The sequence below is a fragment of the Rhamphochromis longiceps genome, linkage group LG1 (assembly GCF_057381845.1).
Source record: "Rhamphochromis longiceps isolate RC_006_pf linkage group LG1, R_longiceps_female_GT1.1, whole genome shotgun sequence".
NCBI lineage: Eukaryota > Metazoa > Chordata > Actinopteri > Cichliformes > Cichlidae > Rhamphochromis > Rhamphochromis longiceps.
This window is the reverse complement of record NC_140557.1, coordinates 1,459,488-1,487,419: the sequence shown is the minus strand read 5'-3', so window position 1 is coordinate 1,487,419 and position 27,932 is coordinate 1,459,488. Positions and strand designations below refer to the sequence as shown.

General features: G+C 47.2%; 3 protein-coding genes and 1 long non-coding RNA gene across 7 annotated transcripts; 2 read left to right on the top strand and 2 right to left on the bottom strand.

The window, feature by feature from the left end:
* Positions 1-240: 240 nt before the first annotated feature.
* Positions 241-6,794, bottom strand: LOC146678036 (uncharacterized protein F13E9.13, mitochondrial). Of its 3 annotated transcripts, XM_085408268.1 has the most exons (7): positions 5,153-6,093; positions 4,659-4,822; positions 3,569-3,651; positions 3,305-3,485; positions 3,067-3,217; positions 2,388-2,515; positions 241-485 (listed from the first exon to the last, which is right to left on the bottom strand). In XM_085408268.1, exons 1-7 carry the CDS (start codon positions 5,332-5,334, stop codon positions 295-297), a joined length of 1,080 nt encoding a protein of 359 aa, XP_085264394.1. In that variant the 5' UTR covers positions 5,335-6,093; the 3' UTR covers positions 241-294. The 3 variants fall into 3 exon arrangements, with proteins under 3 accessions (XP_085264394.1, XP_085263872.1, XP_085263054.1); XM_085407746.1 differs by lacking the exons at positions 4,659-4,822; positions 5,153-6,093 and adding an exon at positions 6,657-6,794; XM_085406928.1 differs by lacking the exon at positions 5,153-6,093 and having other exon boundaries at positions 4,659-4,901.
* On the top strand, positions 6,171-12,592 carry ccne1 (cyclin E1). 2 transcript variants are annotated; one of them, XM_085405678.1, is made up of 12 exons: positions 6,171-7,029; positions 7,498-7,548; positions 7,719-7,800; positions 8,218-8,280; positions 8,383-8,549; positions 8,660-8,795; positions 9,077-9,223; positions 9,313-9,408; positions 9,998-10,132; positions 10,250-10,361; positions 10,447-10,604; positions 11,761-12,591. In XM_085405678.1, exons 2-12 carry the CDS (start codon positions 7,535-7,537, stop codon positions 11,929-11,931), a joined length of 1,281 nt encoding a protein of 426 aa, XP_085261804.1. In that variant the 5' UTR covers positions 6,171-7,029; positions 7,498-7,534; the 3' UTR covers positions 11,932-12,591. The 2 variants fall into 2 exon arrangements, with proteins under 2 accessions (XP_085261804.1, XP_085261172.1); XM_085405046.1 differs by lacking the exon at positions 6,171-7,029 and having other exon boundaries at positions 7,036-7,548; positions 11,761-12,592.
* Positions 12,593-24,151: 11,559 nt separating this feature from the next.
* On the top strand, positions 24,152-25,751 carry LOC146678034 (uncharacterized). Its single transcript, XR_014911512.1, has 2 exons — positions 24,152-24,654; positions 25,487-25,751. It is a non-coding gene; the product is annotated as an uncharacterized LOC146678034 (long non-coding RNA).
* A 36-nt stretch (positions 25,752-25,787) lies between these two features.
* On the bottom strand, positions 25,788-27,543 carry LOC146678033 (uncharacterized). The gene is made up of 2 exons (XM_085403079.1): positions 27,250-27,543; positions 25,788-26,361 (listed from the first exon to the last, which is right to left on the bottom strand). The coding sequence occupies exons 1-2, from the start codon at positions 27,507-27,509 to the stop codon at positions 26,091-26,093; spliced, it is 531 nt and encodes a 176-aa protein (XP_085259205.1). The 5' UTR covers positions 27,510-27,543; the 3' UTR covers positions 25,788-26,090.
* Between the last annotated feature and the right edge of the window lie 389 nt (positions 27,544-27,932).

The window sequence follows — 27,932 nt, the reverse complement described above, 5'->3', positions numbered from 1 at the left end:
AGAACAGTCACTGCTCAGATTAATGTTGATGATGTCAGAGCTTCGTGCTCTGTCGCCGTGTTCAAATCTGTCATTTTGGCGGCTTCGCTCTTCTTCTTCTGCGTGTTAAAGTGTGTGATGAGTTGACCTCTTGACCTTTGCAGCGTTCCTGCTGCTTTTCTACTTTTTATTTGACACAAATGTGAGATTTTAATTTTTATTTGTGTGTATTTATAAAATGTTTTAAAAAAGCAAAATAAAGTTTTTGAGATTTTCTAAAGCTGCGGTCTGCGTGTCTTTATGGTGGGGGCTCGTTCACTGCCGGAGCTTCCGGATTTTCCCCATGAACCTCTTCACCTGCTGCGGGTCCACCTCGTTGGCCCAGTGCCCGCCCAGCTTAAAGTGGGAGCCCACTATCATCGCGTTTGCATCCAGGTAGCTCTCGACATTGTCATAGGTCACTCCTGAGCCAATCAGCACGGGGATTCCCACAGACTGGGAAACGTCTGGAAAAACAGAAAAAATCACTTTAATGAATTTCTATTTAAGAACACGTCAGCAGTCGAAAGCTTCGTTTCCCACCGTCCAGCAGCACACGAACGCATCTCAACCCTCCAGACTTACAAACCCTGAAGTCCACCTGAGGCTGTGAGCAACGAGGTTTAGAATTTGAATTAGATCATTTAGATTTCATTTAAACCTCTGAATATTACAAAGGAATCTAGTAGATCGCTACTAAACGCACTGCAGGCTGGACTCAGCACAGAGAGGCGTCGGGGTGAGGGCTGCTGTGGTGCTACTTCCTGCCTCTCAGTCGATATGTGACCCACCCTGATTAGTCACACCTGTTCCCACTCTGATGATCCTTCTGTTCCCTGACACAGTCCGAGTGTTTTCCTGGCTCCGTGTTGGGACCTGGTCTTTGGGCCGTGTCTCTGATACGTTTGCCTCGTTTACTGTCAGCTGTTTGGACCTTGGGTTGAAGCATTGCTAACTAAAACGCAGCCGCTGCTAGCATGCGTGGTTTGTTTATCTCGCCTGGAGCAGCCTCTGCTATATAAACATCATCACCGAGTGCTAACTCCTTGGAGCTCAAAGGTATCTGACTGCATGCTGCGCAGGACCTTTGGGTCGGTGCAGGACAGTGTGTGTGCAAACAGGCTCACTGCATGCATATTCTCTGGCTTCATAATGACTTTGCTCACCTGAGGCGTGCCCTCTCTGACCTGCCAGAGTCTCCTGCCTGTGCGCAGAGGGGTGTGGCAGATATAAGACTGACACATTAGAGTGTGACAGAATAGAAAATACGCTTCAGACGCCTTCACCACCTGCAGAGCTGCACTCAGTGAACCTCCGCTCACACGCGTGACCTGGTGAATGTGTCTGAACATGACCAGCACCTGTGTGTGTGTGTGTGTGTGCGCGCGCAGCAGTGGCATGTACAGCCCTCAGACTGTTTACAGGCTTGAGTGTCCGGCTGCTATAAATATCCTGGCTGCTGCTGCGAGGATGCGGTGCAGAGTTCAGACTCAGTAACCTGAGCTGATGCAAACCTTACTGACTGATTACTGCAGGATTTATGGTCCTGTGCATGAAGCTGCATGAAGCTGCAGAGCAGCACCTCAACGCTGATTGCTTAAATGTTTTAAACAGGAAATGGACCTACAGATGAGGAAGCACAAAAACACGGCACTCATCAGTAACACCTGAGGGCAGGTATAGCTCTGGGTTTATCTCAGTGAATGTCGGTGGAGCCATGACTTTCATTTCTAAGCTTTCGATAGGAAATGGACTGGTTCTTTTCTACTCTGATCACTTAAGGACACAGAGGGAAAAACGAGTGGATTTACCTCCCACAAACAGCTCAGGTGGGCTTGACCCCCTGCTGTGAGTGTGACATTTAAAATTCAGACTCTTTGGGCGCCGGTTTAGCTCAGTGGTTCGAGTGCGACCCGCGGCCCTCTGTCCCTCAGGGTGAGGGGGACCTCTTCTGGACAAACGGGGTAAAAGCAGGAGGACCTGAGGTGAGGGGGCTTAAAAAAATGTCTGATATGTTGTGAAATACTGTTCTGAGAATAAAGTGAAGTGTGCATCCGCCCACGCAGCACAGCTGATGAAGACACACCTGAACCCTGCAGAGCCAATCAGCTGTTTCTGTGCTGCATGCAGGTGAATCCTTGCTGCAGCTCTAACAGGAGTCACCTGACCTGAGATTTTAACTTCAGATTTTAATTTCAAAATAAAAATCCTTGTAATGTCTCCTTTTTATATTCTGCAGCGTTAATCTCAGCAGTGACGAGAAGCTGCTAGGATTCTGATTGTAGACGATGAAGTGATAAAATGCAGTGAGTGACGAGAGTCAGGCTAACATCTGGACAGAGTGTGCGTGTGCGCGGCAGGGGCGGGACCTTGGAGCTCCTCGGGGTCGGCCTGCAGTCCTGTGGCTGCTCCTGTGATGATGACGCCGTCTGAGAGGAAGAACTCAGCAGCACGCGCCGTCTCTGCGACGCTCACGTCTGACGTCAGGGCGTGAGAGCTGGAAACACACACACACACACACACACACACACACACACACACACACACACACACACACACACACACACACACACACACACACACACAGAGGCATGTGTGGATGTTACACACTGGAGATGATAAGTGGTTTGCACTGTAATAGAAATCAAACCTTGTGTGAGGTGTGTGAAAGTTTCATGATTTGCTGCTCAGTGGGGTGGATGCTCCTCCCACAGCAGCAGGTGAGCTGCCCTTCAGTGTGTCTGCAGTAGACACCAGAAGGACACCACAGGGGACCATCAACATGAAAGCCGCAGGTCCAGGCAACATCCAGGACGGCCTAAGAGCTCGCCAAGGTGCTGACACACATTTTAACACCTCTCTCGCCCAGGCTGGCCCCATTCACGTCCCAGTGCCTGAAAGCTCAGCTGTGACAGGCATGAATGACTGTTGGCCGGCCGCTCATCCTGATTATCTGCAGCTGTACTCAGACACAGGAAGTGTTTTCACGTCTTCTTGCATCACTGAGTACTTCATTCTTTACTATAACTGCACAGCAGGTGACCTCACCTGTGCTTCTTCTTGATGTCGGTGAAGATCTGCACGTGCTCAGCTCCGATCTGTTTGCGGTACCGCAGTAACTCCCCGGCGCCGGCGTTCAGGAGGCCTTCGTCTGCCACGTGAGCAAAGACGAAGGCCTCAGCCCTGATGAAGTCCAGGCCTGGAAGCACACAGCGCCGTCACTGTGCTGATCACACGTCCTGCATCTTTCCAAACACATCAACATGAACTGAATGAACAACTGAACCTGAAGCCAGAGCCACAGCCAGAGCCTGCTGATTGGCTGCAGTCAGGATCTGCGCTCCTATAGGCAGGGACGGACAGGCGGCCCTAACGCTGCAGCAGACGGCGGTCATGCAGGCGCTCACCTCGGGGCCCGCGCTCAGAGAGTACGGCACATCGTGCATGTTTTCAACGATCAGTCCATCCTGAAAGATTGGAGGTTCGGTTAGCGCCTCGCCTGTGCAGACTGCAGAGCTGTGAGGAACGCAAACAACGTGCACAAACGTACAACCCCTGCGTCTCTGTAGATCGCTGCCTCCCGGCACGCCGCCTCGCTGATTTCAGACATTTTCAAAGAGCCCAGTGGGCTACCTGAGGAAGAGGAGGAGCCTGTTATAAAGGGTCTCAAAGAGTACCCTCAACACTTAAGGATGTGGGCACCGATGTGCACATCATGCATGTACAAGAATACGAGCGCAAACTGTGATGTTTTTCTCTGCAGCTCCTCCTACTCAAAGTCACGAGTACACCTGGTGACACATCAGGACACAACCATGATCACCTGGACGAACAACAAAACACCGCATATTTACAGCGTGTCATTATTTATTCAACACTAAACCAAAACGCAGCGTGTGAGAAACTATCAGCTGCTGCTAATCGATGCAGGTTATTGACTAACTGATCATCAGCGGTGTGAGCGCCTCTGTAAAAGCAGAGCTTTGGTCTGTTTGCAGGGCGACCGTGTTCAGGTCTGTTAACACAATCCCAAAATATTCCTACGAGTGGACGTCCCAGCAAGTTTACCCCAAGGTCAGAGCGTGCAGAAAGTGTGTGTTAGTGTGTGAAAGGTCAAAGGTCATGACAGCAGAAAAAGTGAGAGCAGGCCTTGTTTGGACAGGAGAACGGGGCCGAGGTTCAGGGTTCAGGGTGGGTCATCGTCTGCATCGATGTACTTATTGTGTATTTTGTTGCCGTGTATCTTCGTATGAAGTTAAGGTCGATCGTACTGCTGCGAGTCTCAGCCTGCAAAAGGGATGTTTGATCTCGACTCACATTGTCCTGGTTAAATAAAGTTTAACTGCCCCGTCACAGGGCGACCACACCGGTGTGCGAGGCTGAAATGTTACACGTCTGACTTAATCAAGTTCATGTCTGAGCGCAGCGTACGCAGGAAAATGTCACATATCAGCTAAATCTGAGCCAATCAGAATGTGCGATGTTGTCTTAACCTGATGACGCGCAGGCCCACGCGAAGCTGGACGCCAGCTCACCCTGAAACCACATTTTGCAAACCTCTGTGCTCTTACTGACCTCCCCCTGCCACGACCAAACACTTCACCTGAACCTGGAGGACGCCGACAGGTGGACTCTGTTACCTGGCAACGCTTTCACGTGAATCATTCCGATAACGACGGATTTTAGACGCCCAAACAGCTCCAAAAACTTCATCCTTCCCTTTCTGTGCAGACGCCACAGAATGAAACCTGTTTGTGTCGTTCTCAGGAGGGGGTCATGTGACTGACCAAAGGTCGACTTTGTTCTGTTCACCAAACAAAAAGAGTATTTCAGCTTCACCGAAGACACGAACACAATCATCTCTGGAACAAGTTTCCTGGCTGTAAATCAGGGCCAGCAAATCAAATCAAATCAAATCACTTTTTATTGTCACATCACATGTGCAGGCACACTGGCACAGCACATGCGAGTGAAATTCTTGTGTGCGAGCCCCACAAGCAACAGAGATGTGCAAACACAACAACACAAACGAGCAAAAAAATGGCCAACCTGAAACAGGACGTGTCTCATCTATTTAACTTTTACGCTCTCTGAGGAAGCTGAAGTTTAACCATTAATGTTTGTCTGCACTCACCTGGCTCTGGGTTTCCTCTCAGACTCACCTTCCTCCACTTTCACCCACTTATTAAAACTTCTATTCTTCATATAGCAGCAAACCTCGAAGCTCCGTGCCGACCGCAGGAAACTCAAAGCAGTCGTTCTGCGCCTGGCAGCTCCATCACCCTCCCTCCTCTGCACATGCTCAAACCATCTCATCCTCTCTGACTCTCAGCTGCTCCTCTGATGGACTCCTCCTTCTCACTCCCAGTGAACGTCTGAACATCTTCAGCTCATCCTCTGCCATCTCCAAACAGCAGAGCTCACTGCTGTCTTTGAACCTTCCCTTTGTCTCGTGCTGCTACCCTTCCGTCACGAATCACCCCTGACATTCATCTCCACCCGCTCCGCCCTGCCTTCTTCACCTCTCTAGTGCACCGTTCATTGCTTTGGGTCCACACCAAGCCTCCTTGTCCTCCTTCCTTTGTCCAGAGGACACTCCCTGCAGTTTCCCTCAGCTTTACTTTCCCAGCATCCTTCCTTCACTCACTTGCTCTTCTTGATGTCCAAAGTCACCCTGCAGTCAACCATCCGATACTGTCCAGCTACATCCTCCCTGACACCACCTCAGTCTCATATCTCGCTCAGATCACACCTTCTGTACCTTCCTCCACCCCTCTGACCTCCACCCTGTGGGGCGTACACACTGACACCCTTCGACCTCACGCTTCATACTGGTGACCTTGCCTGTTACTCCTCACCTCCACAGCACTGCTCAGGCTCCTCCTTCAGGATTACTCCTGCTCCATTTCTCCTCCCGTGATCAGAGCTGTCTGTAAATCACGAGGAAGCCTCGGTGCTTCCCACAGCTCAGAGGGATCATCGTGGAAGTCTCCACTGTCCTGACCTGTGCTGCTGTGTTTGTAAATGCAGATGCTGAGCTCTGTTACGGGTCATGTCTCAGCAGCAGGAGGAAGGATGGTACCGATGTGACGTTATTGCATTTCCTGTATAAGCTGGTTATTAAAACCACGGCCTAATGAATTATCATATTCAGCCTGCAGCAACAACCGTGTGAGGACGCTGTCATGTGATCACGTGACCAGCAGCCACAGATTTGCTGACGTCAAAGGTTGGTTCGCCTCCTGCCACTTCATCAGATTTAATGGTGAAGTTGGGAGCCCGGGGAGGAGTCCGGAGGCGGCTGAGCGGGTCACTCCGTTACGGTCGGAGGCGGGGCGAGTACGGCAGCCCGCAGTGGACATGTGGGAGGCGATACGCTTCATTTTCCCGCTGAATCACAACCCGGTCCCGTGACAGACACTGAAGGTAACGCGCACGGAACCCGCTCGCTCACTTGCTGCGTCATTCTGCCCGCTTTGCGTCGTTTTCCGCGTCTTTCTGCGCCGCTTCTGCCTTTGTTTACATCTGACACACAGCCACGCGGTGCCCGAGCGCTTCCGGTCTGCGAAGATCCGCCCCTCGCAGCTGTCAGCGCGGCACTCACGCCCCCATTTTTACCGGCAAGACTAAAAACTCACCGTTTCCTTCACGCTCGCGACCATCCGCGTAGAGTTCAGCCAGCATACCTGCCGCGTGCCCTGCACAGGTGAGCGGCTGAGGTGACGCAGCTCAATGCGGCTGTAAAGCGGCGCAGAGGGTGGAGATTTAGCGCCAACTGGAATCTACGCCTCCTGACGTGGAGCTCATCTGCGCTCTGCGAGGCGCCAGCTCGGAGCAGTTAGCCCGGCCTAAGCTCAGAATCCCGGGCACCGCGAGCAGGAGAGCACCGGAGGACAGAGAGCACACACCTGGAGAACGCACTTGGAGAACCTGAGGGGAACCCACTGCGGGGTTAAACCTTCTTTTGGAGCTCTCGGCGGAGCAGGGTGAACTTCAAGGGAGGAACTTGAGGTGAGTTTCTGCAGCTGGCTAAAAGTTTGCGTGAGTAGAATTGGGGCTTGATTGCCTGCAGGGTAATGTGACCCAGGCTCCCACGTTAAACCCCCACGGTCTCCGGTCCAGACGTGGACAGCCCCCGGGGGTTCGGCTCTTTGTTGGCCGCTCCGTGTCCGCATCAGGCGGCCATGATGTGCAGCCGGACTCGGTAAAATATCGCTGTTTTCGGTTAACCGAGCCCCGTGGCCGCCTCAGACCAACCTTGCTCGGTGTGGCGTGGATGTCGGGGCAGTTTCCCGGGTCTCCGAGGTCCGGTGGGGGGGCTTTGGGGGCACTTGGAAGCGGCCTGCTGCCCCGCTCTCCGCGCCAGGCTGAGCCGGGCTTTGTCGGGAGGAAGGCGGCTCGGAGTGGGGGTTGGGGCCGCTGTACGTCGCACTTTTACGGCTGTTTAAGTCTAAATTTCAAGTCGTTTGTCGTCCACAGGTTTGCTCCCACGGACGCTTCCACGGCCCCGACTATAATGAGAGGAACACGGTGAGTTTGGCCCACGCAGGAAGAGCCACCAGGAGCTTTAGCCTCACGGGCTAACTAGCCTGTTGTTTCTGGACCGTGTGAGCGTTTACCCGTGCTAACCCGGGTTTGTTCGGCTGATTGTGGATATGGCAGCGCTCGCTAACAGCTGCTGTTTGCTTTGCTTGTTTCAGGGAAGACACAGAAGCGAAGAGTGCTCCTGCCCCCAAACACACCACAGTCCGACCGAGGAAGAGGAAGGCAGATGTTGCTATTGTGAGTGTCCTGAAAGGCTGGCAGAGGCTCCAGCAGGGCCCCCCCCACACACACACTCTGCTGGGGTGGGTCATTGATGTGTTTTGTCACAAAGAGGGTCACGCAGGGTTCCAACAATGTTGGACATCATATTAGAGCCACAGTGAGGAGAGCTGACAGAAGCAGTGGGCCTTCATCTGAGGGGAGATGGTGAACAGCACGGAGGCGCAGAGCGCGTCTTTAAGCTCAGGTTTTTTGTAACTGCAGCCCGAAGGTCAGCGGTCACCTGATCCAGCCCTAACTTATTAGCTTTGCCGGGAAGACGATTTGAAGGCTGATCACCTGACACCAAGCGCGGTCCACAGGAGGGGCGCCTCCAAATAACAAAAGCATGAGAACGATAACTCCAGGGTTCCTTCTTTTCTGTTTGTTCCTCAGGTTTTACCGGATCTGGATGAGGAGGTAGCAGAGATGACGAAGAAGAAGCAGCGCGAGTGTGAGGTGGGTCTAATTACCTGCAGCGACTCCACGCCCACAGTCTTGGAGGCGTGTGTTCCTCCTCCACCCTTCTTCGACTCTAACCGAGCTCTTCCTGTCTCCCAGCCGGGCTGGAGTCCTGCAGCTGATCGCGTGAGTCCGCAGAGGTGGATCTCCACGCCTGATCAGGAGGAGTGCCCGCTCGTCCCCCTGGTCAACGCCAGCTTTCCTCATTACAGCTTCCACACCACATGTGTGACACCCGTGCACCACGCGCCACTGCCCGCGCTCTGGTGAGTGGTGCTGATGGCTGCTCAGCCCTCAGTGGTCGGGGGTGTTTTCCTTTAATCTGTCACCTGTACCTGTCCCGTGTCAGCGATCTGTTTGACTCTGTGTCTGTCAGCTGGGCCAGTAAGGACGCCGTGTGGAACAACATGCTGGAGAAGGACAAGTCCTACACCAGAGACGTCCACATGATGGACAAACATCCACACCTGCAGCCCAAGATGAGGGCCATCCTCCTGGACTGGCTCATGGAGGTCAGTACTGAGTCTGTGAACCTGCAGCACCACCTGATCTCAGGTGTGTCTATACGTGAGATTTTAGCTTTACGCTAACCTTTAGCTTCAGGCTGCAGGTTTTACTGTGGACGATCCACGGCAGACGCAGCTCGGCGTCCCGGAAACCATGAAATCATTCATCTAAGAATAAACAGTAAAGATGCAGTCACCTTAATGTACTCAAGGTGTGTGTGTGTGTGTGTGTGTGTGTGTGTGTGTGTGTGTGTGTGTGTGTGTGTGTGTGTGTGTGTGTGTGTCAGGTGAGCGAGGTCTATAGGCTGCACAGGGAGACGTACCACCTCGCTCAGGACTACTTTGATCGCTTCATGGCCACCCAGAGGAACGTCCTCAAATCCACGCTGCAGCTCATCGGCATCACCTGCCTGTTCATTGCCGCCAAAGTCGAGGTGGGGAGGGCGGAGCTCTTCGGTACCGTGCGGGTGCTTTGTTGCGGCGTGTCTGCTGCGTTTCTTATCTTTAAATGTTTCTCTCCCAGGAGATGTATCCTCCCAAAGTCCACCAGTTTGCCTACGTGACAGACGAGGCCTGCACAGAAGACGAGATCCTCAGCATGGAGATCATCGTCATGAAGGTAAAACGCACGACCTGCCTCGGCCTTAACCGAGCTCTGAGCACACCTGTGTCCTCACCTGTGAGACACGGCCTCTGTGGCGTCATCAGGTTTCCTTTGGTTTCTCAGCTGAAGACTCGGTGACAATTTCACTGTTTGGTCCATTTAATTCAGCTTGATTTATGCAGCGTCAAAGGTGCTTTATACGGTCAGGTACAGAGAAGCCCCAGCAGCCAGACGGTCCTCTATGAGCCAGCACCTGGTGACAGTGGGAAGGAAAAACAGGAAGAAACCTCCAGGAGAACCGGGCTCAGGAAGGGGCGGAGCCATCTGAGCAGTTTAATGATGCTCATTGTGTTTAAAAAAAAAAATCAATTTTAGTTTGAATCAAGTGATCTCGATTCCTTAAATCCTGGATCTATTTTGAATATAAATGTATTTCGTCAGAAACAACACAATCTCAGGTTAAAGCTCACAAAACTATTCAACAACCAGCAAACGGCCAAAGCTGTGAACGCATCATTTCGTGATGTCATTCTGTCATCGCAGCCCTTAAACCTGCGTCAGATGGGAGATTTGGGTGTCTAACGTGGACTCGTCTTCTCTCTAGGAGCTGAAGTGGAGCCTGAGCCCACAGACTCCCGTGTCCTGGCTCAATGTTTACATGCAGGTGGCTTACCTGAAGGACGCGGACGAGCTCCTCCTCCCCAGATACCCGCAGGCCACCTTCACGCACATCGCAGAGGTACGCCGTCTGTTACCATAAATGAATTGTGCCGATGTGCTCGGAGACGAGCGTCTCTCGCTGAGGTGGGACCGTCTGTCTCCCGCCGAGTGTCTCTGATGGTGCGTCTGCTTTCAGTTGTTGGACCTGTGCATGCTGGACGTGCGCTGCCTCGAGTTTTCTAACGGCGTTCTCGCTGCTTCGGCGCTCTTTCACTTCTCGTCCCTGGAGCTGGTGGAGACCGTGTCAGGTAAAATTCATTTTCCACACTTCCTGTTTGTCCCTGCTGGTGTGACTCCACCCCGACTCACCTCCTCCTCCTTCTGTCCGTGCAGCTCTGAAGAGGGTGGAGGTGGAGGAGTGCGTGAGGTGGATGGTGCCGTTTGCGATGGCGCTGCGAGAGGTCGGCAGCTCGCCGATGAAAACGTTCCCGGGAATCTCTGCGGATGACATGCACAACATCCAGACACACGCCCCCTACGTGACCTGGCTGGTAGGTCCAACAGCTGTGTGTGTGTGCGTGCGTTTGTTTATTTCCCCTCACAGTCACCGGTTTGTAACTTTATTGATAAGTTTGTCGCTCCGGGGCACAATTTCACCTTTAAAACAGCTTCTCGCCTTGTTTGGTTTCGTTCTTTCAGGACAACCTCGTGTCTCAGTTTACCGTGTTAACACAACTGATCTGAAATCAGACAAACATAAAATCAGTTTTATTTTTTACTGTAACAAACACAAACATGTTTAAAGAATAATTTTCATAACTTGAAATGCAAATATAAATTGTAAGTTTTCAAAACTATGCACAAGTTTTGCAAATAAAAAAGTTTTTTGCAGCCATTTACCGAAAAATGCAGCCAAGCATATTTTTTATAACCATTTCAAAGTATTTACAGAACAACCAGCTGTTCTGCATCAAATAAGAGTCACACAAATTTTATTTGTATTTGTGCCGCTCCAAAAAATAGTTTCTGTCCACTATAAGACAGAGGAGCACGTCCCAGCCTGACGCCTGCAGGCTGGGACGTAGATCCAGAGATTTTTTATCATCTCTGGATCTACGTGGCCTCTCGACACAAGATGAGATACCTTTATTAGTCCCACAAGGGGAAGTTTAAAAACTTGTCTATAGATCACTGCATCTCCATGTCGCCTTACATTGGTCGTGTGATTAGGACACGCCCACGTGTGCGTTGACCCCCAAAGCGTTAATATCAGAGCAGAAATTCAGACAGAATAATTTTGTAAAAATGATGAACGACGGCAGAAAAACGTGAAACGCGCTGCCACCTCTGGTTAAACGAGCTCGAAGCAGAAGAACTTCGTCGCGGCGGCGATGACCGATCGGCGCTTTAATGGTTGAAAAAAATGACATTAAATGCTCACACAAAAACTTTAAAGACAGGATCCAGAAAACTGCTCAGGATTGTTTCCGTTTCCTCCTGAGAGCCGAGGAAAACTTACGTCGTTTTTTCCAGCATGGGTTGCAGCGAGGTTAAGGCCTGAGCGGTCATCGCAGGTGGCAGATAGAGGGCGGAGTTATGTAGACTCCTGGGCGTGTACCGCAGGTGTCGATGGGGACAGGATGTAGTAAATGTGGAAAAAGGTCCAAACGTGTGCTTTTTCACATGCGTGTTCCTGCTGTGTTACAGGAAAAGGCGTACTCCTACCAGGAGGTGGAGCTGCAGTGTCACGGCGGCTGCCCCGTCCCCTCGGGCGTCTTGACTCCGCCCCTGAGCAGCGAGAAGACCGAAGAGCCGGATCGAGGCGAGGCCACCGTGGTTAAGATCAGAGCCAGCATGGAGTCTCCGCCCCCCCAGTAGCAGAGCGCTGCTGACGCCGGCGGGACAGGAAAGCTCGGCGTGTTGGATTTGAGTTTCAGCTGAGATTAAATTTTTAATTCCAGGGAGGGAAACAGCAGCGAGGAGACGCGTCACCGCCATGGGGACGTGCTTAAGCTCCGGTCTGAGCGCGAGCAGAAGAGACTTTGTTTTCATGCTTTTTATTAGCGGTGCTGCTGAACGCTCGGATCAAGTCCAACCACGCCTTTATTTTCTATGCAGAGGCCAAACTGAGGAGACCTTTAGTGCGAGCGCGCGCGCTTAAATCTATTAGTGGCCTCATTTGCCCCCAAACTATTTCTAGGGTCGTGTTTGGCTCTACGTGCTGCTATAAAGTGGGCTGAGCATGATGGGAACTGCGTGCGTGTGTGTGTGTGTGTGTGTGTGTGTGTGTGTGTGTGTGTGCGCGTGTGTGCGTTTTCCTTTTTAATGGGCACAGTGTGGCCATGTTCTGCTTGGGGACCAGTAGCTTGGCTACCTTGATGGACAGGTGAACCAGCCGGGCTTCAGAAGCTAAATGTTGACTGTCTTGAACTTTGACCTTTTTATCCCAAAAATGTCTCTACATGATTTGTTTTGTTTGTTTTTTAATGAAATGCTGCTACATGTTTTCCAATAAAGGTTTTTAAGCTCTTTGACGTGATGAGTGTGAGATGGGCGAGCTCAGGCTGCGCTCCACCAGGTGGCACTGTGACACCGTCAGACGCTTTAAGCTGATAGGAAGGAAACGGGAACTCTAAGAGCATCTCTGGCACTCAAACATGAGTTCACTGCATTCAAACAGGAGGTGAGGTGTTAGGATAACACAACGGTAGTGATGCTGACAAAAAGAGCTTGAACTGAAGATGTTCTGATATTGACTGGCAGTGAGACGGGATCAGAAATGAGTCCATCAGAGGGACGGCTGAGGGGGGAGGGTGGGAGAGGAAGAGCTCAGAGGAGGTTCATGGATGTAGTGAAGGAGGACATGCAGAGGGTTGGTGTGACAGGAGGATGCTGGGATAGGAGGAGGTGGGTGTTACACAGCAGAAGACTGAGAGGTTAAAACATGTCTGTATCTCACTTCTGCAGGTTTTCCTCTGATCTGAAATGTTTTTGCATGCAGGAAACACGCAGACCATGAAGCTCGGTCTGAACCTTTTACATCCTTCAGGAGTCAGTGGCCCACACTACACCTTTAACTGTAATTCATTATTATCAGGAAGTCCTAAAAACTCCCTGAAAAGCCTTCAGCTGATCCAAAATGCTGCAGCAAGAGTCCTGACAGGGACTAGAAAGAGAGCAGATTTCTCCTGTATTGGCTTCCTTCGCTCTCGCTCTGCAGGCCTACTTGTTGTTCCTAGAGTATTTAAAGTAGAATGGGAGGCAGAGCCTTCAGTTTTCAGGCCCCTCTTCTGTGGAAACAGGAGACAGACACTATCTCTGACCTCTGTTTCTCTCACATTGCTGACAGTTTGATGTGAGTTGTGCTGATTTTAGATTTAATTTGAAGCTCAGACCCTCCAGAACACAAACACGTGACTCTGATCTTCATGGGGAACTCCCAGAATGCACCTGCGGGCACAGGTAAAGTCACCTGAACCTGACTCAGCTGGGTGGAGAAACTCGTGTTCTGTTCTTTGAACTCTGGATTGGAAACACAGCATGAACCAGCAGATTAAAGCAGAGAGCGTGCTGGTCCGGTCTGTGAGCCTCGATGACGGTAGCTCAGCTTTATCAGACCGAGGGTTCACTTTGTCAGGCTCTGGGGACACGAGCTCCTCGGATGGAGAGCAATGTGGACGTCTCAAAGATGATGGATGTGCTCGACGAGGGCTGACGAGTTCTTCTAAAAGCAATCAGAAACTTTAACAAGTCTAAATTTCTGCCATTCCAGGTCCCCCCCCCCCCCCCCCCCCCCCCCCCCCGACCGCTCCTGAAACCGCTGCTTTGTTAAAGTTTGTTTATTTTAAAAGGTTTTTGATTTTGTTCTGTCAGTGCTCAGAGTGCTGGAGGCTAACAGCTACAGCCAATCACCTTGAATCTGAGCCGCCAGTTTGGACCGTTAATCAAAAACGCTTCACTGCGGTGTGACGTCACCGATCAGCTGCTGCTGCACCAACACCACCTCCGACTTCCAGGAGTGTCTGTGAATTTTCCCACTCAGGAATTCACTTAATCCTGACCCCACAGGAAGGCACGCTCGCTCCTTCAGGATCGTCTTAGTGAAGAGTGGGCTTGTTTCAGCCTCTCGAGGGTAAAAAGGCCTGACCGCTGGTCTCATTATGTGCCGAAGGAGCTGTGGATCTGCTCGCCTGGTTTCATGTCTTCACACAGGTGCATGAAAATAGCTCAGTGATCTGTCGCTGTTTTAATCAAACTTTTTATCAGGTTCCCTTTGGAGTCCCAGCGTCCGTGAGCCGCTCAGAATCAGACGATGTTTTTGTATTTATATGTTTGGGTGGGCTGGAGTTTTGCTTTCTTCACGGTTTCTAAAGTTTCACGTGGAGATGTGCTGGAGAAAAAAAGAAGCAGCTGCGGATCGGGGGGATCGGGATCCACGTCGGGCTTCTGGTGAAGCAGCGTGGTGGATGCCTCCGGGCTCCTGGTGGGGGTGGAGGGGTGGTGTTTCCTGCCTGTGTGAAGTGATGTTTGCTCGAGCTGAGCGGCGTCAGAACCAGGCCAGACCTCCCTCAGGGCCGTGCCACCGCCCCATGTAAACAACTTGCTCCAGTGTATGTTAGCAGACACTTTGATGTTAGCAGCTCTCCCGCTTTCTCTTCTCTTACTCTTAAATATTTCATTCATCGCATTCATGTCGCCTGGAACGGCTGCAGTCGCTCTCAGGCACCGCTTTGGGTAACGCACACTTTCAGCTCAGACTCAGTGAGTCCACTAAAGTTTGTCAGGTCTGCAGAAGCTTTGAGGGCTCGAGGAGGCGCTGGACAGGCTCCTGATGGTTTAGCTGGGATTGTACCTCCCTCTGGTGGACACTTGCGATAACTACAGTTTACCTGTGCAGGACTTAAATCCTGATGTTGTTATTGTTACTGAAGCAGGGTTTCCTTGTTGAGCTCAGTGTTCATCACCTGTGTGTGTGTATATTAAAGGTGACCTGTTCTGCCCTCCCTCCTTATCTGGTCCCGCCTCAGTGCAGCCCTTAACTCATCCTCTCTTTGAAATAAGCCGTTTTAACGCCAGTTCTCTCCTCATTGGCTGCCCCTCAGAAGTTCTCTTTAAGACAGAGACTCCAGCATGATCTTAAATGGGCGGGACCACTAAGAGCTGTCGCCCAATAACCTTGCGATAAAATCACCTCCTCCTTTTACTGTGAAGAAGCTTAAATATGTTAAAATGTTCACATTTACTAAACCGTGCGTTTATAAAACCGATGAGAAAAATAAGTCTCAGTTTCTCCGTGGGAATGCTGAGTAAATCGGCTCCTTGGACTTAACTACCTTACTTGTGTATAAGCGCAGAGCGTGTGATGCCTTTCAGTCCGACAGTTAAACTGACTCAGACCTGTGGCTCAGCTGATACAGACGATAATGATGCAGAACAGAGTGAAAAGTGCCACATCCCTCCTGCTTTGAATGCTTACACATTAAAGCCACCCACTGGGCCTGGTTGGACCCTTTGGTGACCCAGTTCTGGGCCCCAGGCTTTACTTTTAACATCTCTGGATTTAGACAGCTTCACATTTTGTTACAGACGTTTATTTCTGCTGTAAAATGATAAGAAAATAATTTGTTCTTAAACTAATGTGAAGTGAAAACATTTTAAAATTGGGGGAAAAAACAACACAAAACAGAATTTTATGTATTCTTATTAACATACATTTTTGTTATTTCCATACACACGTTCAAACAACAAAAACTAAAAAAACGGCTGCGTGTTTTATGTTTGTGTAGTTAAAGTTAGGTCTTGTATGTTGTTCGTTATCTCTTAAAACTTAGTGGAAAAATGAAGATGTGAACTGAAAACATTTACACACATTTACATTTAATTTTATACACATTTTAAAACATGTGATGCATAAAATTTAAGTTTTAATTCTAATAAATGACAAACTATAAGCCATTTTATTTCCATAAACAAATTTTGAAACTATTTTTGCTGCAAACTGAAATGTAAAATAAAACATGTTTATTATTTGTTAAAACATTCATAGAAAAACTCAAAATATATATTTTATTTCCATAGACTTATGTTCCTTTTTTCTTTAAAAAAAAACTGAAAACATTTAAATAAAAAAGAACAAATCACAGAACGTTTTATCTAAGAAATGTTTATGTTTTCAAAAAAAATGGCAATACAAAAAAAAATCATCAAAATCAAAATAGAAGATTACTGCTCCATCATCCGACCCGCAACCGACGACGCCACGAAACGACGCAGACTCGATCCTCTCGGCTCTGTTTCAGCAAATGTTATTAAAATATATCCGACCCTTCATTGGCCAAGGAAACATAACTGGCCTCACCATGACTCACCGTGTGATTATCCCGCCTTTAAGTCTGATGTCATTAGCCTTTTCGAGTCCAAATTCCGCTTCAGGCATACTTGCCAACCTTGAGTGATATATATATATATATATATATATATATATATATATATATATATATATATATATATATATATATATATTAGTCTGCAAGACCAGACTGACCAACCTGTGCACTGCCTGGATTGATTACAAGAAGGCCTATGACTCAATGCCCCACAGCTGGATACTGGAATGCCTAGAATTGTACAAGATCAATGGGACCCTAAGAGCCTTCATCAGGAACTCAATGGGGATGTGGCGTACAACACTAGAGGCCAACTCCAAGCCCATAGCACAAGTCACCATCAAGTGCGGGATCTACCAAGCAGATGCTCTGTCCCCACTGCTGTTCTGCATAGGCCTGAACCCCCTCAGTGAGATCATTAACAAGACTGGCTACGGATACCGACTACGGAACGGAGCAGTTGTCAGCCACCTCCTGTACATGGATGACATCAAGCTGTATGCCAAGAGTGAACGAGACATCGATTCACTGATCCACACTACCAGGCTATACAGCAATGACATTGGAATGTCGTTCGGACTGGAGAAGTGTAGTCGGATGGTAACAAAGAGAGGGAAGGTAGTCAGAACTGAGGGGATTGAACTACCAGAAGGCAACATTGCAGACATAGAGGACAGTTACAAGTACCTGGGGATCCCGCAGGCGAATGGGAACCATGAAGAGGCCGCTAGAAAGGCTGCAACCACCAAGTACCTGCAGAGGGTCAGGCAAGTCCTGAGGAGTCAGCTGAATGGTAAGAACAAGATCCGGGCCATCAACACGTACGCCCTGCCCGTGATCAGGTACCCTGCTGGGGTAATAGGCTGGCCAAAGAAGGAGATAGAAGCCACTGACATAAAGACAAGAAAGCTCCTTACCATGCATGGAGGGTTTCACCCCAAATCCAGCACCCTGAGGCTGTACGCTAAGCGGAAGGAAGGGGGCCGGGGACTGGTGAGTGTCAGCACCACAGTCCAGGATGAGACAACGAACATCCAAGAATACATTAGGAAGATGGCCCCAACTGACCGAGTGCTCAGTGAATACCTCAGGCAGCAGAAACCCAAGAAAGAGGAGGGAGACGAGGAACCATCATGGAAGGACAGGCCCCTGCACGGTATGTACCACCGGCAGATAGAGGAGGTGGCTGATATCCAGAAATCCTACCAGTGGCTGGACAAAGCTGGACTGAAAGACAGCACAGAGGCACTAATCATGGCAGCACAAGAACAAGCTCTGAGCACAAGATCCATAGAGGCTGGGGTCTATCACACCAGGCAAGACCCCAGGTGCAGGCTGTGTAAAGATGCCCCAGAGACAATCCAGCACATAACAGCAGGGTGCAAGATGCTAGCAGGCAAGGCATACATGGAACGCCATAACCAAGTGGCCGGCATAGTGTACAGGAACATCTGTGCCGAGTATAACCTGGAAGTCCCGAGGTCAAAATGGGAGATGCCCCCAAGGGTGGTGGAGAATGACCGAGCTGAGATCCTGTGGGACTTCCAGATACAGACGGACAAAATGGTGGTGGCTAACCAACCGGACATAGTGGTGGTAGACAAACAGAAGAAGACGGCTGTAGTGATCGATGTAGCGGTTCCGAATGACAGCAATATCAGGAAGAAGGAACACGAGAAGCTGGAGAAATACCAAGGGCTCAGAGAAGAGCTCGAGAGGATGTGGAGGGTGAAGGTAACGGTGGTCCCCGTGGTAATCGGAGCACTAGGTGCGGTGACTCCCAAGCTAGGCGAGTGGCTCCAGCAGATCCCGGGAACAACATCGGAGATCTCTGTCCAGAAGAGCGCAGTCCTGGGAACAGCTAAGATACTGCGCAGGACCCTCAAGCTCCCAGGCCTCTGGTAGAGGACCCGAGCTTGAAGGATAAACCGCCCGCAGGGGCGTGCTGGGTGTTTTTTATATATATATATATATAATATTAGGGTTGCCAACTCCCTGGAAAATAAATAAGGGACACCTCGTGGCCAGGGCCGGGCGACCCAGTTGTCTTCACCCTTCCCAGTGTGGTGAATTTTCTAGCTCTTTTTTTGTGTGAAATTATTTTTTTAACCATTTGACTTGAAGTTGATTTAAGTAGATGCATATTCTATTCTTTGTGATATGAACACATGTGAAACAAATGATCATTTAGCCATTTATTTTTAGCTCAAAATGAAAACATTAACACAGTAAAACAGGTCTCTTTCTTAAACAGAAGCCTGTCATGCTTAACTTTTGAGAATATAAGTAAATCTTTCTTTAAAAGAACTCTGTCCTGCTTAACTTAAAATAATAGAAAACAATAGAAAGAAAAACATTCTTGTAACAGTGCACATTTAGTGCATTTAGTACAATTGGCTTCAGCTGAGGTATTATTTCAGCTTTTCTAAAGCTAATCAGCTGCTCCTGTTTGTAAACCCGCTTGTTCCCATGATTACGCATCATAACTCATCATCATTATTCATCTATGTATTACTTTTATGTATTAGTCATCTATTTGTTGTAATCATCTATCCTTGCAGTTGTTTATTACACAAAATAAATTATATTATCACACTTCTGGCCACATAGCGCTGATATTCACTGCACATGCCCATATTAACTTTTTCCAGCCAGGTGTTTTCCTTTTCCCATTCTTCCCTTTCTCTGAGGGGAACAAACATTGCTGCTCTAACGCTGGGCTTACACTGTGCGGTTTTAGGCCCATTTTGAGCCGATTTTTGAGTGATCGGACCGATTTTGGCCTTCATCGTGCATCGTGTAGTATACGTGGGGTAACGAGAAGTGATTAACACCTCACGACCAGCTCCCGATCATCAGTCGCTCGTGAGGGTGTCACCACAGGCGCTCACACTGCTCACGCACAAACACGTAAATGTCAGTGAAAAAGACGGAGCAGCACGGCTGTGCAGCGTGTGATCTGGACACAAGCGATGGAGGCACAACTTGGAGAACTTTGGAAAGCTCATCCGAGCCTTTTCCATGTGGCATCACAAAATGATCACGACCACAACAACCGTGAAAACAGTTGGATTTACACTGCTGCTCAATCACAGCTGCCTGATCAATGTTTTTCATTAGCAATTTAGCAAAGTTGATGGTGGTGGTGGTGTGTCTGTGTGAGTGAAAGACAGAGAGAGCGAGCGACAGATTTTCTGTTATAACCTTCATGTTATGGAGGCACAGTGTGAGCACTCAGGTCGCATCAGAGCATTGGGCCGTATAGTGTGAGACCTGCATCGTGACCTATGAACTTCTAACCCCTGCGAGTCAATCGTGCAGTTTGAGCAGGAGCTGAATAACGTGACTGAAAAAATCGCACAGTGTATGTCCAGCTTTAGGTGTACTGTCGTCCGAGACTTGCACCGCAGTGTCGGCGTTTGTTTCCCTGTTGGCCATGCTTCTTGTTGTGGTCATCTGTTGTCTTCCGGTATTTTCTCCGCGAGCGACCTTTCCTCGACCAATGAGATGAGCGGTAATCTGAATTGTCATACTCGAATTGTCATAAGTGTGCTGTCAGCTCATTGGTCACAAAGCAGGAGAGGGGCTGGGAATTATGTTTTCAAACAAAGCGTTAATCCCATTAACATTTATAGACTACTTTTGATTCTCACTGTATTACGGGACAAAGTGCGTCCCTTATTAGCTCAATACGGGACGTGTACTTTTGTTTCGAAATACGGGACGATTCCGTATTTTAAGGGACGGTTGGCAACCCTAATATATATATATATATATATATATATATATATATATATATATATATATACACAAAAAACTTGAATTTTACAGTGTTTATAAAATAAGTTATTGTCACCGTTATTGTTGTCGGGCCGGAAACAGCGGGAGTGCCCAAATTCAGAGGCTGCATCCAATTGAGGACCCGGCGTTTGCGGTCTAAGGCTACGTCCACACGTACACGGGTATGTTTGAAAACGGAGATTTTCCGTTTTCGTTTTGAAAAATAATCCCGTCCACACATAAAGGCAGAAATGAAGGAAAACGCTGCTATGAACATGCCAAAGCAGCAGGTGGCGCTAGATTCCTAACCGTGCAGAAATGTTGGCCAATCAGAAGTCTAGAAGCCTCGGCGGGAAATAGTAAACAAAGATGGGGCATAGAAGCAGAACCGAGTCGTATGTGTGGAGGGACAGTAACTGTGTGTATATGTAAGCATTTCAGAATCAGAATCAGAAAGGGGTTTATTGCCAAATGTTGGGCAGGTTTACAACATTAGGAAATTGCTGCGGTGCTTCAGTGCAAACATACTGTCATAAATTACGCTTAAATAGACATGAAAAAATAAAAGTAGGAATAAGAATTAAAAGTGCTACGTAGAAAGATATGTGCATGAGATATACATGAGATATATACATGAGAATAAGAATTAAAAGTGCTGCGTAGAAAGATATATACATGAGTGCAGGTGGTGATCAGTGCCAATCATGGAATGATGCAGTGAACACAGCGTAGGGTCATGTGTTTGTGGCGGGGACAGTCATATGGTTATTGTTCATGTGTCCAACAGCAGAGGGGAAGCATTTAAACACTGCAGAGAGTAGAATTAACAGTAACAGTATTGTAGAAATTCATTTCACCAAAACAATAACGTGGCGCACAGTGTGACGTCAAAAAATGCGTACACCTTTGACGCTGCGTTTTCTGCGTTTTTCTCGTCCACACGTAAACGCAAAAACTGAGTTTTCGAAAATATCCACCCTGGCAGGCGTTTTTAAAAATCTCCGTTTTCAGTGACCGAGAACGCCGTTTATGTGTGGACGAAAGGTGCAAACGCATAGAAAAATCTGCGTTTTCAAAAATACCCGGGTACGTGTGGACGTAGCCTAATTGTGGCGGGTCCTCCGAAAGCCGGGTAGGCTGGAAGTGAGTGACTGTGACGGTCTATAGTGATGGGATTTACGGCTCTTTCGGCTCCGAACCGGCTCTTCAGGTTGTTTTGTTGCTTTAATTAATTTATTATTAACAATAATATAAAATTATGCACAAAAGGAATTACTAATGTAAAAAAAAGTGGTTTTATTTATATATGTTTATATATAAATATATGCAGTGGCCTTAGAGACAAAACACGTACACACTCCAAAACACATTTCTAGCTTTAACTGAACTTCCAAAACAGCTGCCTAGATCACTTAAATTACACAATTGAAAGCATATGTGTATTGTTTGTGTATTTATACACAAACACTCATATATATATATATATATATATATATATATATATATATATATATATATGTATATGTGTGTACACAAATAATTTACCTGTTACTACCACACACCACATCTGGTCGTTGGTACTTCTGAGCTTCTGAGTTTGTATGTGCTTTGTCTGTAGGGGCCACCGTAAATATACTTTTATTTATTCACTCCACATAAAGTGTAATAAATAAATCATATAATACAAAAATCAATTATTCACATTTCAACTTTTAACTATTTAAATTTTCAGCTTTTTCCTTTTACAAATTTAAAGTGAAACAACACAAAACACTGCAAACCACAACACAATTAAATATAAATTAAACTATGAAAACAAAAAGAACATGCATATTCTGTCATATGGACCTGCGTGAATAAACTTTCTGAATCCTTTGTCATCCGCAACTGAATATAGTTGTGGATGATTACTATACCTTTCTAATGTGAGTTGTTGTCCCTGCTCTCTCTCTCTCTCTCCCTCCCGCTCTGTTCCTGTGCTACTGCCAGTGTAACTACCGCCCCTCTGTATGGGCTCAAATTGTGGTCATAAATATTTTGTACTTGTAAACAGTGTTGCCAACTTAGCGACTTTATCGCTATATTCAGCGACTTTTTCTCTAAAAAAAGTCGCAAAAAAAAGACGTGAAAGCGCGTATCGCTTTTACTCTCAACAAGCAGCGGGTGCTGTAACGCAGTCTGTTCTTCTTTTACTCTTATGCTGTTTTGTGGATCACAAGGTTTAAAACTACTTATAAACACAAACACAAATTAACTCCACCAGAGCGCCTGTTTCGGGTCACTTTTACCGGTCCAAGCCCGGGTAAAGGAGCAGGGTTGGAATTGTGACATTAAAAAAAAAATTGCTAAAAGAAATTTAATTTGTAGTTCTAAATAAACTCTAAATGCATTTAGGACGTTTTTTACTCACTTTATGTCTCTTCCACGATGTTATTTCTCTCTCCAACAACGTAGGTTACAATTAGATTAGCATGACCAATTATGCAAATTAGGCGATGACGTCATTTAGCGACTTCTAGTGACTTTTAGGACAACCAATAGCGATTTTCCTTACTGAGGAGTTGGCAACACTGCTTGTAAATCACGATTTGTATGTGTAAAAAGATTTGTGTGTGGACTTAGCCAAAAACTTAGCCACCTCCGGCGGGGGGCAGTGTTGTGGAAATGACACAATTCGAGTCCATACCCTCTGCCCAGCGCAAAGCACAAGGCTCGCATGTAGAGTGAAGCGAGAGAGAGAAAGAAAGAAAAAAAACAACCCACGGCTCGCGATAGACTATGTGCACGTTAGCATATGTTACTTCCGGTGCGGAAACTCCTGTGGGGAGCTTTGTTTCCGGTGTCCTATTCGCGCCTGGTTTACGGTCCAAAACAAGTTAAGCAAATGAATGAATCAAGCGGCGATTTACATTTCTATAGATGTCTCGGGCATTTACCCAATATATCTGTAAATGATGTTCGATATTGTCGATATTTTTCCCCGCGCCTCAGAGCAAAAGAGAAAAGGGATTCAAATGTTATATTTCTCAGCTGTCCCTCGTTTATCGCGGGTGTTATGTTCTAAAAATAACCAGCGAGAGGTGAAATCAAGGAGCCAATTTTATTTTTTGACGGTGCAAAACGTTTGGTGGACATCGTGGACATAAAGCACTGCACTTCAGAGTCACACTGCTAGCATCGATGCAGCGATTCTGTACTGTACAGGAGAGACGTCACAGAGGAGATCGTCTGCAGCGATCAGGACGCAGGACACAATGTGACGTAAAAATAAGCAAACTTGCACTAAAAAATCTGCGAAACAGCGAGGTGAAAGGTGAACCGCGTTATAGCGAGGGACCGCTGTAATTTTGAAGGTAAGTCACAACATACCCTTCGTAAATACTAATGTATAGAAACCCTTACAATCATTCATTTTTGTGTGGCTTTTTTCAGGGTTTGTTAACATGCTGTGTAGGTGTGTACTTGACTAGCTGATCTCGACATAACGGGGAAACATCTGGTTTGACTGTTCTTCACCTGTAGTTTGAATGCTGAACATTTGCCTGTTTAAATCATGAGACCAGTCACTACACAGAGATGTGCTTCTGAATGTGGACGATGTGTCTTCTGCTGCAGTGATGCAGTTCTGCTTGTGTTGAGTGATGTAAACAACTGATCGATCTAAACGCTTTAAACGTCAAAACTGATCATTAGACTTTTTATGACACAACAGTGGTGAGTGTTCCCACCTTCTGCTCTTTGTAAATCTTTCCGTTTTCGAGTTTTGGACATGATTGTGGAGGATATCTTCGCAGTAGTGATTGACTGCAAAGTAAAGCTACCGGAAATGTACAACCCTACATCCGGTCTCAAACCAGGAAGTTAGCATTTTCTCGTGCACAGGGTCTATTAGGAGCCGGCTTGCGTCGTTCACGTCAAAGATCCGGCTCTAACGGTGTGTTCACACCGAACGCGATGGACGCGAATAGAGCGTCAGGTTTACATGTAAAGTCAATGGAAAGGCGCGATGACGCGCGATTGCGGGTCCCGCGAAAATTCGGAAGCAGATTTGCGTCGCGAAAACGCCAAAACGCGTGAAACGCGCGTCAGTGTAGCGCGTCTGGCGCGTTTGACGCGCGAATAAAACCACGCGCGTGAGTTTTTGTGTTGCATTTTGTGCATACGCGCGTTTCAAGTCTACCGCTCGAGTTGGAAAAATCTGAACTCCAGCGTCAAATCGCGCCGCGACAACCAATCAGGAGCCTGGTGACGTGGCTGTTACCTAGGTCAAAGGGGCAGATCCAGCCAAAGCCTTTCATACTTCAATGGAGGGGAAGGCTAATCAATGCGGTAGCAAACAACTCGGAGCTGTACAACACCAGCTGCTTTCAGTACCGAGACAGGAATAAAAAGGACCGAGCTTGGAGGAAGATATGTGAAGAGATCGGGCAACCTGGTAAGTTCATTCATTTCTCTTTTGAAAGTTTTCACTGACCCGGGGAAGCCGCACAAAAGCTAGCAAGCCACCGCTATTTTCCCACTGACGTACAAATACCGTTCTGCTTTTATGCATGTTGTCATTTAGGAATATATTTTATTGTTTATTAATAAACAGCACACAGTGGTCCCGCTGTTCATCCGTCACTGCTTTGCTTTTTCGCTGATTTTTTATTGCACAGTACAGCATTGCATTCTGCAGCCTGATTGACAAATCTCCTGCGCTTGCCAAATTTATCACGTTTGGTTTTGATAACCATCGCGTCCAATAGAAAAAACAGCACAAAAACACCCATAACTATGGGCCTCATTCGGAAATAGACACCTGCACCGTGAGGGAAAAAGGCGCACGAAAGTGGCGGGCAGATGAAGACAAACCGCGGCATAATAATACTTTTACGTTTTGCAATCTACAAAGGTTTGCACTTTGAGAACCAATTGTGAGAACTGTGACCAGGGGCTAGTTATTCTGAGAACCCCTGCAATAAATGAGGGACCACTGTCTACTCTACGATTATTATATCCAACCTGTTAACATTTAATACTGTATTGATAGAACCAACTGATTCTGCAGCAGAGCATCCCCAGTCCCTGAGCTCCTGCTGCTGCACCCACAGATATGTACAGCAAGCACTGATACCTTTTTAGTCGGTGGGTTCCCTTGTGATCACCTTTACTAAATATCTACAACCAATCTGATTATATCCTGTTATTGTTTTTTTTTTTTCAATGTTGAAATTAAAATCTAGTAGCAGCCTTCTCATTTCTTTGTGTTTTGTGCTGTTTTACAGGCCCACAGAGGAGGACGGCTCCGAGGCAGATGAGGGACGGGTCCCAGGACGGTCCATCGGCGGTGGAGCTGGCCATCCTGGAGTCCCTGAAGAGGCCACACCAGTCTCCAATGGAGCATTTCCTCCTCAGCCTTGTTCCTGCTCTGGAGAGCAGCTGGTCCTTTTTATTCCTGTCTCTCTGTAAATTCTTATATTTTATATATTTATGTTTAATGTTTTTCTGTTTGAGACTTTTAATATTATTTTAAATAAATGTTTATAATGACTAATGTCTCAGTTCTACTACACAGCAAATGTTGGCACACGACTTGACACATGTAGACTTTATTTCATATTATACTAATGACAAAATATACTGATACAGTGGGATGCAGAAGTTTGGGCAACCTTGTTAATAGACATTATTTTCCTGTATAAATCGTTGGTTGTTACAATAAAAAATGTCAGTTAAATATCATACAGGAGACACACACAGTGATATTTGAGAAGTGAAAAGAAGTTTACTGGATTTACAGAAAGTGTGCAATAATTGTTTAAACAAAATCAAGCAGGTGCATCAATTTGGGCACCACAAAAAAGAAATGAAATGAATATTTAGTGTATATCAATGTGTGTGTCTCCTATATGATATATGGGGTGCCTTTGTCTGGATGTGCTTCCCATCCAGAGCTGCACAGCACAGAGGAAAGTTCCAGCGCTCCTGGAATCCCTCTGTGATGGAGCGCCAGTCTCCAGGTGAAGGCACAGCCATGAAGTCGTCCACTAGACAGTCCCAGATGGACGTCGCTGCCTGGGGGGTGATCTGGCTCACCGTGGACACACCGACTCTGAAACTGAACGCGATGGTCCTGAAGGAGTCCCCGGTGACAAGGAACCTGGACAAAATTGTTCAAAATTAGTATTATGTGTACTGCAGTTACAAAATACATTATTCAAATTCCAAAATACTTTTGTGATGTCAGATTTAAATCACAAAACATGAATCTTACATAAAACCTTTTGTAATTATAAGGATAATTACAAAATGTATATTAGATAATATCTAAAACAGTTGTGTTTTGTTTTAACTTTAACATATCATAATTTGATTGGTAGCAACTTTCACAACTACAGTGAGCCAATCACTCATAATTCCTAAACATGTCAATCAGGTAGGAATGAAGTAAAACATTAATAGAAATAAAGAGTTGTGTGTTGACATGTAGCCCTTTCCTTGCTTAAATCATTAATATTTTTGAAAAATTAATCTGTGATAAGACAGCTTATCAAGATAGAACCATGTAACTAGAGATGAACCAAACTGTTCACAGTTTTATCTAACTCTGTTTTAATAAAGGCTGTGACCCCTGCTATAGAGTCTGACAGCTGCAGGGATTATATACAAATATTCAACTATCCCAGAATTAAACCAGGTCTAAATAAAAAGGAGTGAGTATCACTACAAAGGTTAACTCAGTGGTCCTAATGCTACAGTTTGATATCAGCAAACACCGAGCGCATACATTGATGTGACACCACAGCCATGCTATCATTCAAACACTGATAACAGCATAAATCGAATTAAATCGGGACTTGATGAGAGCTTCTGAGTATCACTAGAAATATTATAAAGAGTCGTCTCTGTACCACAGTTTGCTTTCAGTAAACACCGACAGCATTCACTGTTAGCATAGCACATCCATGTTAGCAGTGTATAACTGGATGGATTAGCATATTAGCACAGGTATCAATAAAGGACTACCGTATTAAATAGTTTTACTAACCTCAGGCAGACGGACAGGCGCTCTGCAGGTGGGATTGAGCGTCTGTAGTTGGTGTCTAGGCGGGCAATGCTGGGACCGACGCGGGAAAGCAGGTCCTCAAACTGGCCGACGGTGATAGCGCTGGAATCGGCCGTCATCCAGGCGCAGCTCCTGGAGCAAGTGGTGAAACTCACCAAACTGCTCACGCCTCTGGAGGACCTGATGGACCCAGGTATGGCGAGAACGTCTTTTACGCTGCTGCTCTGCTCTCCACAGTACATAGAGAAGGGAGACTCTCTCTTCAAGCGCTAGCTCGATAGCTGCCATCTTGCGAAACCAGGTCTGGCACAACTCCCTCCCACATTCCTCCCACATTTCCGGTTCACGCGCGTCAAAATATCATATTTTGACGCGCGATGGATTTTTCTTGGACACGCGTTGAGACGCGAATGTACACGCTTCAAATTAGGGGCGTTTTATTCACGTCCATCGCGTTCGGTGTGAACACACCGTTAGAGCCATTTCGTTCGCGACCGACACATCACTAACAGTCTAGCCTTCAGAATTACGCCACGAGCTCTCTCGGTGGAGTGAAAACCAGCCGTAAATTCTCGACCATCTCACACTTCTGTTTAATCAGTTTTTTGTTTGGCGTTTATTCAGCTGTGTGAAAACCCCAGAGGAACCCTCCCGAGGGATTAATA

Coding starts and splice junctions, on each gene's coding strand:
- LOC146678036 (XM_085408268.1), bottom strand. CDS start 5,334: ATGAGATGGTTTGAGCATGTGCAGAGGAGGGAGGGTGATGGAGCTGCC. Junction 3,486..3,568: donor TCTACAGAGACGCAGGGGTT/GTACGTTTGTGC, acceptor CCAATCTTTCAG/GATGGACTGATCGTTGAAAA. Junction 486..2,387: donor CGACCCCGAGGAGCTCCAAG/GTCCCGCCCCTG, acceptor CTGTTTTTCCAG/ACGTTTCCCAGTCTGTGGGA.
- ccne1 (XM_085405046.1), top strand. CDS start 7,295: ATGTCGGGGCAGTTTCCCGGGTCTCCGAGGTCCGGTGGGGGGGCTTTG. Junction 7,549..7,718: donor ACTATAATGAGAGGAACACG/GTGAGTTTGGCC, acceptor TGCTTGTTTCAG/GGAAGACACAGAAGCGAAGA. Junction 10,605..11,760: donor CCCCCTACGTGACCTGGCTG/GTAGGTCCAACA, acceptor GCTGTGTTACAG/GAAAAGGCGTACTCCTACCA.
- LOC146678033 (XM_085403079.1), bottom strand. CDS start 27,509: ATGTACTGTGGAGAGCAGAGCAGCAGCGTAAAAGACGTTCTCGCCATA. Junction 26,362..27,249: donor CGCCTGTCCGTCTGCCTGAG/GTTAGTAAAACT, acceptor AATTTTGTCCAG/GTTCCTTGTCACCGGGGACT.